This window comes from Balaenoptera musculus, chromosome 6, assembly GCF_009873245.2.
Source record: "Balaenoptera musculus isolate JJ_BM4_2016_0621 chromosome 6, mBalMus1.pri.v3, whole genome shotgun sequence".
Classification (NCBI taxonomy): domain Eukaryota; kingdom Metazoa; phylum Chordata; class Mammalia; order Artiodactyla; family Balaenopteridae; genus Balaenoptera; species Balaenoptera musculus.
The window spans coordinates 33,556,637-33,568,987 of NC_045790.1; the positions used below are offsets into that span (position 1 = coordinate 33,556,637).

Below are 12,351 nucleotides of genomic sequence, written 5' to 3' on the forward strand. Positions count from 1 at the left end.
TCCCCCTCCCCCAGCTAGTGAGTGCGTGAACGAGAAAGGAGGAGGGCTCTCCAGGCGAAAGCACTGCAGGCGCCATTATCCTCTGTTTCTCTAGTGCACCAACTTCGACGTCTTGCCTACTTCCCGGTTATTTGCGGCCTATAGGTAATTAGGGTTATTGGGGCTTGAGTATTATGGGTTCGGGCAGGGGTTTGGCCTCCCTAAAGGCTGCGCTGACTTTTTCCAAGTCTGGTTTTTCTCGGGCCCTTAGCGGCCTTACAGCCTGAAGGGAGGCGCCGGCGGGAGGCGGGGCTGTCGCCTCCTCCAACGCCTTGATTGACGCGGCCTTGGGCCAATCGCTTCGTTCTCGCGCCACCGCTGTAGCTAGGGCAGCCAATCGGGCCCGGCGGCGGGGTAGGAGAGCGCGGGGAGGGTGGTGGGGGCCTACGCTCGTTCTCTGTCTAGCTGTGAGCGGCTGAGGCGGCTCGGCGGCTTAGGGACGGTAGCCTTGCCCGGTGAGGAATGGGGCTGGGCGAACGGCGCGTGGGGGCGAGAGCCGGAGACCAGTTTCTCCACTTGAGGGAGGCGGTTGGGGCTGCTTGGTGGTTGGCCTGTTCTGGGAGGGAACGTTGCCGGGTTTCCCCTCCCCCCACCTCCGCCATTTCCCTGAGCGTATATCTGCAGTCTGCGCTGCGGTACTGGAAGCTTCGGGAAGTCGCGAGGCTTGTGACGGTGGGATGAGCTGCAGTTTTGTAGTGTTGGGAACTAGGTTTTGTGGGAAGGAGAGGGGGTCGGCGGGCGGGCCCCGAGGGCGGTAGAGAACGCCGCCGCTCTCTTTGTGTGGGGCCCGGCGCACTTGGGCGCTCCCGGCCTGGGCCCGACGCGGGAGCGGGCGAGCTGGAAGGGTCGGGGTTGCCACCGTTGCTTTGTCTCTCCCGCGGTGGGGGGAGGGCGCGGGGGACGAGGTCTCGGGACCGCGTGGTGGGTGGGGGAGGGGGTCCGCGCTCGGCTCCGCCTAGTAGCACGTAGTCGCCATTACGCGGGCCGCCATTTCCTGTCGGATCCGGGTGAGGAGAGGTGCGGCGCTGGTGCTCTCGCCTCGGGAGCTTTTTCAACTCCTGTTGCTGGGCCGTTGCCGATCCCGGTATCCCGGGCGTTGGAGAGAGAACGGCATGTTTGCGCTCGGCTGGACACGCATGTACTTAGCGATTTTCATGGTCTGAGAAACGGTGACTAAAGGACCTGAAGGATACTTGTTTATTTTCGTAAATAGAGCTTGCGGTCTTTAAACCACGTTAGCGTTTCAGTTGGTCATTGGAAGAGTGGAAGGCGTAAATATGGCCTTGATTTTTAGCTCTAAGCTGTTTAGCTCTTCTTGGGGGCCGCAGGTCGCCGCTTTTTGCCAGTCATGAGAGGCGAGCTAAAAGGCTGTTTGCAGTCCTGTCGCTAGTGTGGTGTTGGAGGTATAATTGTGAGGTTATATCGCTTTTAACGTAATGTAAAATACCTCACTAGTGATGGTGTTGGTGTTCAGGGGTTCTGTTGGATTACTAGTATTGGCAGTTTGGGTGTGCTCCTGTATCAGCTTTGCAGGTTTATCGCTCCAGTAGATTGACCTGACGGTTGGGTATGGCTTGAATTCGCTTTTGTATTTGTAAACTTTAAAGATTTCAGAAGGTAGTTTTTCAAGTCACCAATGGAAGGAACCCCAAAAGCGGTTTAAAATCCCAATGTGAAAATAATTTTGTGTATCTTTTTATAAATTTATATTTTTCGGTAACAATAGTGAGACTCGTGGGTTTATTGATATGCCCTACATGTGTCTAGTTTTGTTTGTATTTATCATATAATATTACTAATTGCTGTGGTGGGGCTTGATCCAAAGGCTAAAAATGTGTTTTTCCTTTTACAAAAGCATCAGATACGGTCTTTTGGTTTGTGTTTTTGTGTTTGAAGGCAATCGTTTGGAAGTTTAAGACCCTAAAACAAAGAAGCAAGTTTTAGAAATAGGTCTTTTGTTCGTTGTGTTCAATTGGTGTTGATTAGTATTCAGTAATAACCAAAAAAGCAAAACTGATTTGTGTTGGTTTTTATAGGCTACTGCAGCACTAGGGTGTCAGTTGGTCCCGCCCAGAACACTTCAGTTCTGCCCTGCAAGGATATATTTAATAACTGGTACGTTCTAGAAACAGTCATTACTTTCCCTTGTTTTTAACATTTAGCAAGATGCACAGCTTACTTTCCAATAAACCAATTGTACTAGTCTCTTTATTTTTCAACAGATTGGTGTGTCCCTTTAATACAAGAAAATGGAAACTGAACAGCCAGAGGAAACCTTTCCCAACACCGAAACCAATGGCGAATTTGGTGAGAAGACATTTTAACAATTTCATTTTTTTTGTTCTGTTAATTTCATTATTACTTTGTTTAATTTGAGATCCCTGTCAGTTACATTTGAGCGTTTATTTATGAACCAGAAGTAACTGTCATTTGCATAGGTAACTGTAAAGTGATTAAAAGAAAGCCAGTAAATGTAAACCTAATTTTTTTCTTGCATTTTGAAGTTTCTTATCTTTTGAAGTGTTGTCACAATATCTTGTTTGGAAAACCATTTGGAATGGAGTGCTTAAATTTAGTCCAAGAACCAGTGCCTTTTGGCCTTTTTAAAACATACTTAAGATTAGCAACAAATCCCTTTAAACAGTGGAGTTAAAGTTTCTCTGATCTGTAGGTTAAAACTGAAATGTAATTAAACATAACTTTTCTTGAAGATGCTGGTGCTTTCTGAAATCTGAACTGTTAATTTTTAGGTAAGCGCCCTGCTGAAGATATGGAAGAGGAACAAGCTTTTAAAAGATCTAGAAACACTGATGAGATGGTTGAATTACGCATTCTGCTTCAGAGCAAGGTATAAATTTTATTCTTGAAACTTTGAAAGTGGTTCTTAAGTAGGAATTAAGAAAAGTTCTGATTGAGCCTTCTGGGAAGCTTGCAAAACCTTACAGGCTGCAGAATATAAAAGATTTGTGTGGCTTTTCCTAAACAGACTTTTTAAGCTATGGTAATTGTGTTATTTTGCCAGCAATTAAAAAGAAAGCCCTGAACATAGTGAGCCTACTACAGGGCTGAACTAGGAGATGGGTGTGGATGATCCTTAAAGCATTAACGGATTAAAGATTGTGTCTGATTACATTGTGAGTTCATTAGGAAACATCCTGGTTGGCAGCTTACCCGACTGATAATACACCTCACAACGTGAAAGTATCTATTAGCGTTTAAATTATTTAATTGGCTTGCAGAAAAGCGTTGTAAAGTTAGTGCTATTGCTTAAGTTTTAGACTCAGTATATTTCTGGCATTCTCAGTATTTCAAAGCTCTGCCTTGGTGTTTAGTCCCCAAAGCACATAGACTCTTTAATTTTTGGTAACCTGATGGTCTTGATATCCCCAAATAGATTTTCAGCTCTATAACCAAAAAAGAGGTTAGACGTGTGGTGTTTGTTTTTGGCTAAAAGCTTAAGAGCGTAGGAAGACACATTAATTCTAGGAAAAGACAAAATAAGTTTCTTTTTATTTTCTCCAGAATGCTGGGGCAGTGATTGGAAAAGGAGGCAAGAATATTAAGGCTCTCCGTACAGACGTAAGTATTAAAGAGTTTAAACTACTACACAGGAAGCTTCAGTTTATGTGTTTGTAGGATTAAAGAATTGCATCATAGAAATCATTTAATAGTCTAGATTCAAGCCTTTTATAATAATTGGTTACATAGATGATTTTCAAGGTTTGACATTCCTGATTTAACAAAGCCCATATTGAGTTGGGGGGGGTTCTATATTAAACCACCTCACTTTCTAATAACTTTACACCAAATTATTCACTTCAAGCAAGATAACATCTTAATTAGAAATAACAATATAAAATTCCTTAATTGTACCATTTCCTGTGTATGAATCAAGTACAGTATTACTGAAAACAATTGCAGGTGGCTGATAAAACTCCAAAATTTTTATTCCTTTTTTTTTCCCAATTTGCCCATCTGTTCTTTAACAGCTTGCACATGGAGCACAAAGAAATTAAGGTTGCATGATTAAGATACGGGTAAAGAATAGAGTAGGCACTTAATCTTACAACTGGGAAGCTGTTTGTCAATGCCAATGATTTGTTTGAGTCTTCATATTTTATAGTGGGTTGACTCTTGTGATTAGACACATTAAATGTTAGTATCACCAGAAGTGAGCATATTTATAGGACTTGGGTACACCAAATTTCCTAAATTTTTTTTCTCATGTACACACTCTTGATGTTTCCTTGCTAAAGTTGAGGCAAATAATAACTGTGTTGAATACTTATTTGGTATTTTTTCATTTCTCTCTTGGTCACAGATCTTTGTATGTTCCTCTTGATTACTGTAAACTGAACTTGAAAATTTGTTTAAATTTTACAAACTTGCCTGTTAGGATCTAGGAGTGCGTTTTTAAATCTCCGGGAAACCAAACAGTCTTTTAAGAGTTAGGGTTTTTGATGGTGTGGGAATTTTTGTTTTGTCTTTTATAAACCTCTTTCCTTTTAATCCAGATGTTCTGTATAATTATCTGGGTTAATAATTTCCCCATTTCCTCAAGAATTCGAGTCATGACAGGTTTTGTGTCTACCCTCATGAGCCAGCCTGCTACTGAAACATTGTTTGTTTTTAAAAAAAAAAAAAAAAAAAAAAGTACCATCATTAAAGGTCCTTAAATGTTAAGCCACAGTCAGATATAGAGAAGTCCATTATTGTGTTAGTCTTCAGAACAACTTAAGCTTGTTTCATTAATTGAGAGTATGAGTATAGTTTGTATTAAATTAAAATTTATTGCTTTTCCCCCTTTTCCCTCTCCTTGTTTTTTTGGCCATATATCTCCGTTGCCCATGTACTGGATCGACTTACCCCTGCGTTGCCCACCATGACGTTGGCCCATCCGCCCCTGAACGCCCATGTGAAAACCCTGGTTGGCTATGCCCAAAAATGTGCTCGTTGCCAAACGGGTACCATACTTGACAACTTCTGATTGAATGCCCATGCCCAATGCCAACATCCACGAACGCCAATGACCAATGCAGTACAATGCCAGTGTTTCAGTCCCAGACAGCAGTGGCCCCGAGCGGTATGTCCCAACAGTTTATGCCTCACTGCCTGATTAGAAAGAGAGAAATGTATTTTATTACCTGCCTTTTATATAATTAAATAGTATCCCCTTTAGACGGTGTATTGTTTTTCAAGTTTCTGTCTTATTTTCCCCATTAAGTCTTTTTGTCACTGAACTTTTACCGTGAGTTGCCCACCCAAACGATCCACTAATTTTATTTCGATGGAAGGAGCACAGCTTCAAGTGTTGCATATTTGCTGCATTGTAAATCAAATTGTTACCGAAATAGTCTCTCGCTCTGTCTTTGTGGCCCACCTTGCTTCCCAACATTGCCTGTTCATAATTTTTTCTGATGAAATGCTAACTCTGGTTCACTTTCCTTCACTTCTCATTTGTGTTGTCTTTGTTTTTGTCTCGCATTTGTATTTGTTTTCTTGCAGAGCCCATTAGTGATCTAATTTCTAACTGGTATCCATAACCTTACTCCAAATATAATGTTCACCACTTGCATATTCCCCCACTTTGCCTAAGAGAAGGTGTGCCAGTTTTACCAATGTAACAGCGAGGGTATCCTTAATTAACTTAGTGGTGGCGGGGAACATAAGTATTCAACTCTGCTTCAGTTCTGGTCAGTTTATTGCCCACTTAATCTGAGCCCTTCCAAGAGCCCATTCTCTGTCTCTCTGCAAGTCTCCTAATAATGTTACCATGTTTGTATTGGGCATAAAACAAAATGCATGTGAAAATGTATAAATAGGCTACTTTAAATGGGGAGGATTAAATAATTGTATGTTCTTCTCTGTAAAAGTTGTTTGACTACTGGTGATGACCACAAAACTCATTTTTCTTTTCCACCTTTTTTTGTACTATCTGATATTTGTGATGTTTGACAGCATATTGAGTATCAGTGCTGACATTGAAACAATTGGAGAAATTCTGAAGAAAATCATCCCTACCTTGGAAGAGGTAGGCTCATTTTTAAAATGTATTTGGCAGTTGGGGGGTGCTTAAAGGATGTTTTAATGAGGCAAAATTTGGGAGGCGGAGAGACATTGGCTATAACAGTTTTGTAGCAGCAATGTGTTGTTACACTCTGCCACTTAATGTGCAGGGTTATTAACCGATATTACTTGTTTGAAAATGTAGTCTAGCCACTGGAGTAGATAGGAACTACCTGTGGCCATGCACTTTCATGAGGTTTAGCATATATTTTATGGGCTTTAGTTTTAGAGGAGGTTTTGAGTTAGAATATTGATTGTGGGACTGTGTCAGAAAGGACTGTGTTTGATCTAGTTCAAGGATTTTTAAATTTTATGTAATCATTTATTTACTACGTGTACAGAGAAAAGCAATGTATGTTGATTCTTAATGTAGATAAGCAGTTTCTTGTTATTTAACGATATAGATGTGAAATATGTTGTAGTAGCTTTACCAATATATGCGACAATAGCCTGATCACACTAGACACTTAACCTATTACTCTTATTTTTCTACTTTCAGGGCCTGCAGTTGCCATCACCCACTGCAACCAGCCAGCTCCCGCTCGAATCTGATGCTGTGGAATGCTTAAATGTATGTCATAGTGCCATTGAACCCCACTGAAGTATGGAGCCTGGCCCATAGGATCAATTTTATTTTCAACATAGCGTACTTTTCCCATCTCTATAGAAAAAAGGCTTAAAAACATGATAAATGAATGGTCTTACAACTCACTGTTGACCCTGCTCCATGCTGCAGTGGGAATTAACTACATTTGCAAAGTGCTTTGCAGTCATTTTTATTATGGTGTTATTTGAATGTTAATAATAATTTTGTGGTAACAGCGACATGCTAAATGGCTGCAGTGTGGGTATGGTGTTGCAGGACCTGAAAATAAAATAGTTTTTTAAGGTGGTGCAGAATGTCCTTTTTGGGCCTGGCTATTGAGGATAATAAGCACATAACTGGTAAAGTTATTGAAATATAAATTCAGGTTGCTGACTGCAACAGTATATTGGTATGCTTATAGCAGATAAGTGTGTATTCTTGGGGAATCCTTGATTTGGGACTAAAATTTTATAACTCTCCCTCCGCAGTACCAACACTATAAAGGAAGCGACTTTGACTGCGAGTTGAGACTGTTGATTCATCAGAGTCTGGCAGGAGGAATTATTGGGGTCAAAGGTGCTAAAATCAAAGAACTTCGAGAGGTAAAGTGATAGTTCTGTTTTCTCCTCCTGCCGTATTACTAGAAAATAGCTTTAGAAAATAGCTTTTTATGTGGACTTGGTTCCGTGGGCTTCTCTCATTCCCCTTTTTGAGTTTCCTCCCTTAAGTTTATCTAGTTTGCTAATGAAAATAAAACAGAAAGGCCTGGCCATGCTAGACAAGATATTTTGCCAAAAATTTATCATGCAAAGTCCTAGTGTTACTAACAAGCTTTTTATATGGGGGAAAATTTTACTGAAATACAAATTAAATATGTCTAAACCTGGAAAATTTTTTGTACTGCATTTCCTTTTTTCTGATTGATTAATGCTTTTTTTGTAAACCTATTACAGAACACTCAGACAACAATCAAGCTTTTCCAGGAATGTTGTCCTCAATCCACTGACAGAGTCGTTCTTATTGGAGGAAAACCTGATAGGGTTGTAGAGTGCATAAAGATCATCCTTGATCTTATATCAGAGGTACCTTCAGAACTCTTTATTTTACTTGCGTTTAATTTTGTAAAACAGATGTCTTGTTCAAAAGTACTTTGAGAATGTTTAGACAAATGGCTTTTACTTTTCCTTTTCCTTCACCTAACAATTTTCTGTCACCCTGCTTTTAGCTATCACTTTAACTTAGAAATACTTTGGGAGAATCTGGAGAGTTGTCTTTACATTGTTGGTGAGGTTTTTAATAGCTTTTGGTCTTTCAAAAGAAGTTCCTATGGTTCCTCTATAGTACTACACTGCATACCCAGGATACTGATCCCCTCAGCCCTTGGGGTGGTCACTTCTTCATAAAATCCCCATTGTGAAATGTGAAAGGAGTTTGTAGTCTGTTACTTAAGCTCTAAGGGTAAAATTAAGCTGTTAATCCTTACCTCGCAAGCAGTAAAACTCAATTTTTTTTTTGTTTGAAACTCACCAGAAATGCGTTTTTTAAATCCTTCCTATCTTTGCATATATCCCTATCCCTATCTCGAGTACCTCCCAGGATAAATACAAAGGGCTTGAAATGTTCTGTTTGTTAAAAGAATGGTTGGTGTGAACTAAGGCTTTTTCCTTAGTCTATAAAGTTGCTATGTTTTTGTTTCAGTCTCCCATCAAAGGACGTGCTCAGCCTTATGATCCCAATTTTTACGATGAAACCTATGATTATGGTGGTTTTACAATGATGTTTGATGACCGCCGTGGACGTCCTGTGGGATTTCCCATGCGGGGAAGAGGTGGTTTTGACAGAATGCCTCCTGGTCGGGGTGGGCGTCCCATGCCTCCATCCAGAAGAGATTATGATGATATGAGCCCTCGTCGAGGACCTCCTCCACCTCCTCCTGGACGAGGTGGCCGGGGTGGTAGCAGAGCTCGGAATCTTCCTCTTCCTCCACCACCACCACCTAGAGGGGGGTAAGTTTCTTTCATCCACACATTAATGTACAAGAAGCTACACTTTATGGGTAGAGGGGGTAGGTTTTTATTTGATAGTGTGACCAGCTGAGATTACAACAAGTACTATGCTTGCAGAGATCTAATGGCCTATGACAGAAGAGGAAGACCTGGAGACCGTTACGATGGCATGGTAAGAACTTTGATATTTCTTCAGTGTATTTATGAGTGCTAAAAGGGGTCTTCAGATAGCTAACATTTTGTTCAAGATTATTAACAGGAGTTTTGTCTTACAAACGGGCTTTTGTAGATAGCCACTTAAATCATTGTTTCGGGTGTTTGCTGGGATATTTAAGACTTGTTGCATCTTTTTTTCCCCCAAAATACATGATTACTGCCAGTTTATATAGAGATGTGAAATAGTAATTGGTCATATAAAAATGATGGCTCAGACAAATATAGTGCAGGTTCATGTTAATAGTTTTATCTCTAACACAGGTTGGTTTCAGTGCTGATGAAACCTGGGACTCTGCCATAGATACATGGAGCCCATCAGAGTGGCAGATGGCTTATGAACCACAGGTTGAGTATCATGGGTGTTTATTATTCATGTCACTGATAATTTTAAGATTCTCATTTACTCATCGATAAGTGTTTTATTTCCCCCTATATAACATTTTTGTTTCTTGGGATGCTGTGTACCTGAATGGTTTCTTCCCCTGAGGATTGTCTTTGAAATTTACTTACTAGGGAAGATAGGGGAGGACTTTGGTTTCCTAAACTCTGGGGGATTTAATGTTAAAGTACCTGAAGTTTTGAAGGCGAAGTAATTTTCTATTTTTTTCTGTTCTGTTTTTAGGGTGGCTCTGGATATGGTAAGTTTTCTTCTTTGTGAAATCAAATATTATTTCATGCTTTGTAAATGAACTTAATACTCATTATTTAAATCAGATTATTCCTACGCAGGGGGTCGTGGCTCATATGGTGATCTTGGTGGACCTATTATTACTACACAAGTAACTATTCCCAAAGATGTAAGTATCTTTAATATTATAAGGGACATTTAATGAGTCATTATAAGTTCCCTGGCTTTTAATAAAAGGTTTTAACAAAAATATTCCATTTTAGGATTAAAATTGTGTTTCAAGGACTTCAGCTGAGGTGTCATTCTCCAGTTTAAGCCTTGTCAAAAGATGTTCAGTACCATTAAAAAGCAGTTAGGAGGGTTCTGAGCCCCTGGTTCATTTATTAAAGGAAATGTCAATGGCTGATGTAGCTACATTGTAATTCAAACCTTGACTAGTGGGGGGCATTAAATTAGCACAGCATAGTCAATAAGTTGTACAAAGTAAATACTCTTGATGGTCACTGAACATACAGGATAATACTTTGAAAGTATGTAATAAACACTTGTTTTTTAAAATTCTTTTCAGCTGGCTGGATCTATTATTGGCAAAGGTGGTCAGCGGATTAAACAAATCCGTCATGAGTCAGGAGCGTCGATCAAAATTGATGAGCCTTTAGAAGGGTCCGAAGACCGGATCATTACCATTACAGGAACACAGGACCAGATACAGAATGCACAGTACTTGCTGCAGAACAGGTCAGTTTGTTTAGCTTTCATGTTAGCCTAAACATACTAAAACCTTAAAAAGCTTCTCTTCTCAACTGATTTTTCTTTTTAGAAGCCATGGTGTCTCAACCTTTTGGGGACCTAACTTCTAAACATTCTAATAGCTTTGCTTTAATTTTCTTCTGCTTTCTTACTAAAAAAAGAAGACATTCAATACTAATCTTGCTGGAAGAAGCCTTAACCAAGCAAACTTCTCATTTCTCTGGTGAAAACTGCTGCCAAAACCACTTGTTATAAATTATACAGAGCCTGTAGAAAATATAGAAGATTCAATGGATGTTGGTCTAGTTCTGTGTGGAAGACTAGTGATTTTGTTGTTTTTAGATAACTAAATCGACAACAAATCACAGTCTGCCATATGGCACAGGCCATGCCTCTACAGGACAAATGATTGGTGCTGTAAAATGCAGCATTTCACACCTTAACTGACATTTCTTTGTCTTTTCTACCAAATATTAACAACTTTTGATTTTCTTAATTCTGCTCCACTAATGTCTGATTTACTGTTAATCTTTTTTCTTGGGTTTTACATTGCTCTAATTTGTAATTGCTAATGTTTTAATTCTTATCTCTGTGTAATGGACATGTTTATCATTTTAATTTAGCATTGAAATTGTCTTAATGTTGATTAAGATGTTACGAACAAAAATTCTAATTCGTACTTTTTTTTCTTTTCTTTTATAGTGTGAAGCAGTATGCAGATGTTGAAGGATTCTAATGCAAGATATTTTTTCTTTTTTATAGTGTGAAGCAGTATTCTGGAAAGTTTTTCTAAGACTAGTGAAGAACTGAAGGAGTCCTGCATCTTTTTTTTTTTATCTGCTTCTGTTTAAAAAGCCAACATTCCTCTGCTTCATAGGTGTTCTGCATTTGAGGTGTAGTGAAATCTTTGCTGTTCACCAGATGTAATGTTTTAGTTCCTTACAAACAGGGGCGGGGAGCTGGGGGGTGTGCAAAAACTAACATTGAAATTTTGAAACAGCAGCAGAGTGAGTGAATTTTAATTTTTGTTCATTGTTGGTGGTTTAAAAAAAAAATCCCCCCATGTAATTATTGTGAACACTTTACTTTGTGATCACTGTAACATTTGGGGGGGTGGGACAGGGAGGAAAAGTAACAATAGTCCATATGTCCCTGGCATCTATTCAGAGCAGTGTGCAGAATGTAATGCTCTTTTGTAAGAAACGTTTTATGATTTTTAAAATAAATTTAGTGAACCTATTTTTGGTGGTCATTTTTTTTTTTAAGACGGTCATTTTTCAAATGGCTGAATTCCCCCCAACCTGCCCCCAAACTAAACACTAAGTTTAATTTTCAGTCCTCTGTTGGATATAAATAAATGCATCTCTTCTTGGACTTAGGCGAAATATCTTAACACATTCAGTTCTGGTGATTTCTTAAGTGATTTGAAAGTCCATTGCTTGGGAGGAAATTCCACCACACATTCATGCTTATAATAAGCTGGGGATTTTTGTTTGTTTTTGCAAATGCTTGCCCCTACTTTGCAACGATTTTCTGTTTGTAATTGTGAAGAACCAAGGTGGGGAGCAATACAACAGATGGAGTAGTTGGTATAAGTATATACCAGAAGCTTAATGGCAGCAAGTTTTATTAATCAGAATAATACTTGGTTATGGAAGTGACTGATGCTAAATAAATTGATTATTTTTTATTAGATAATTTCTCACCTATAGACTAAACTGTCAGCTTGGTAGTATCTATTAGTTAAACTGTAAAATATATATATATATATTCTTGTTTTTCCATTGTATGCAAATTGAAAGAAAAAGATGTACCATTTCTCTGTTGTATGTTGGATTATGTAGGAAATGTTTGTGAACAATTCAAAAAAGATGAAAAAAGTTCCTGTGGATGTTTTGTGTAGTATCTTGGCATTTGTATTGATAGTTAAAAGTTCACTTCCAAATAAAACTCCCAAAATGCTAGATTTGATGTGTGCCCAATTCGAACAAAGGTTGATTGACACCTGTAAAATTTGTTAAAACATTCCTCTTGTAAGGAAATACAATAATCTTAAATTA

General features: G+C 39.2%; 1 protein-coding gene across 12 annotated transcripts; it reads left to right on the plus strand.

The window, feature by feature from the left end:
• The first annotated feature begins 5 nt into the window (after positions 1-5).
• On the plus strand, positions 6-12,351 carry HNRNPK (heterogeneous nuclear ribonucleoprotein K). 12 transcript variants are annotated; one of them, XM_036854106.1, is made up of 17 exons: positions 6-144; positions 2,076-2,154; positions 2,243-2,346; positions 2,790-2,887; positions 3,562-3,618; positions 5,079-5,122; positions 5,998-6,070; positions 6,605-6,676; positions 7,180-7,293; positions 7,645-7,773; positions 8,390-8,697; positions 8,815-8,869; positions 9,175-9,258; positions 9,536-9,551; positions 9,628-9,710; positions 10,110-10,279; positions 10,994-12,351. In XM_036854106.1, the coding sequence occupies exons 3-17, from the start codon at positions 2,289-2,291 to the stop codon at positions 11,025-11,027; spliced, it is 1,395 nt and encodes a 464-aa protein (XP_036710001.1). In that variant the 5' UTR covers positions 6-144; positions 2,076-2,154; positions 2,243-2,288; the 3' UTR covers positions 11,028-12,351. The 12 variants fall into 12 exon arrangements, with proteins under 12 accessions (XP_036710001.1, XP_036709997.1, XP_036710004.1 ...); XM_036854102.1 differs by having other exon boundaries at positions 2,262-2,346; XM_036854109.1 differs by having other exon boundaries at positions 2,262-2,346; positions 11,054-12,351.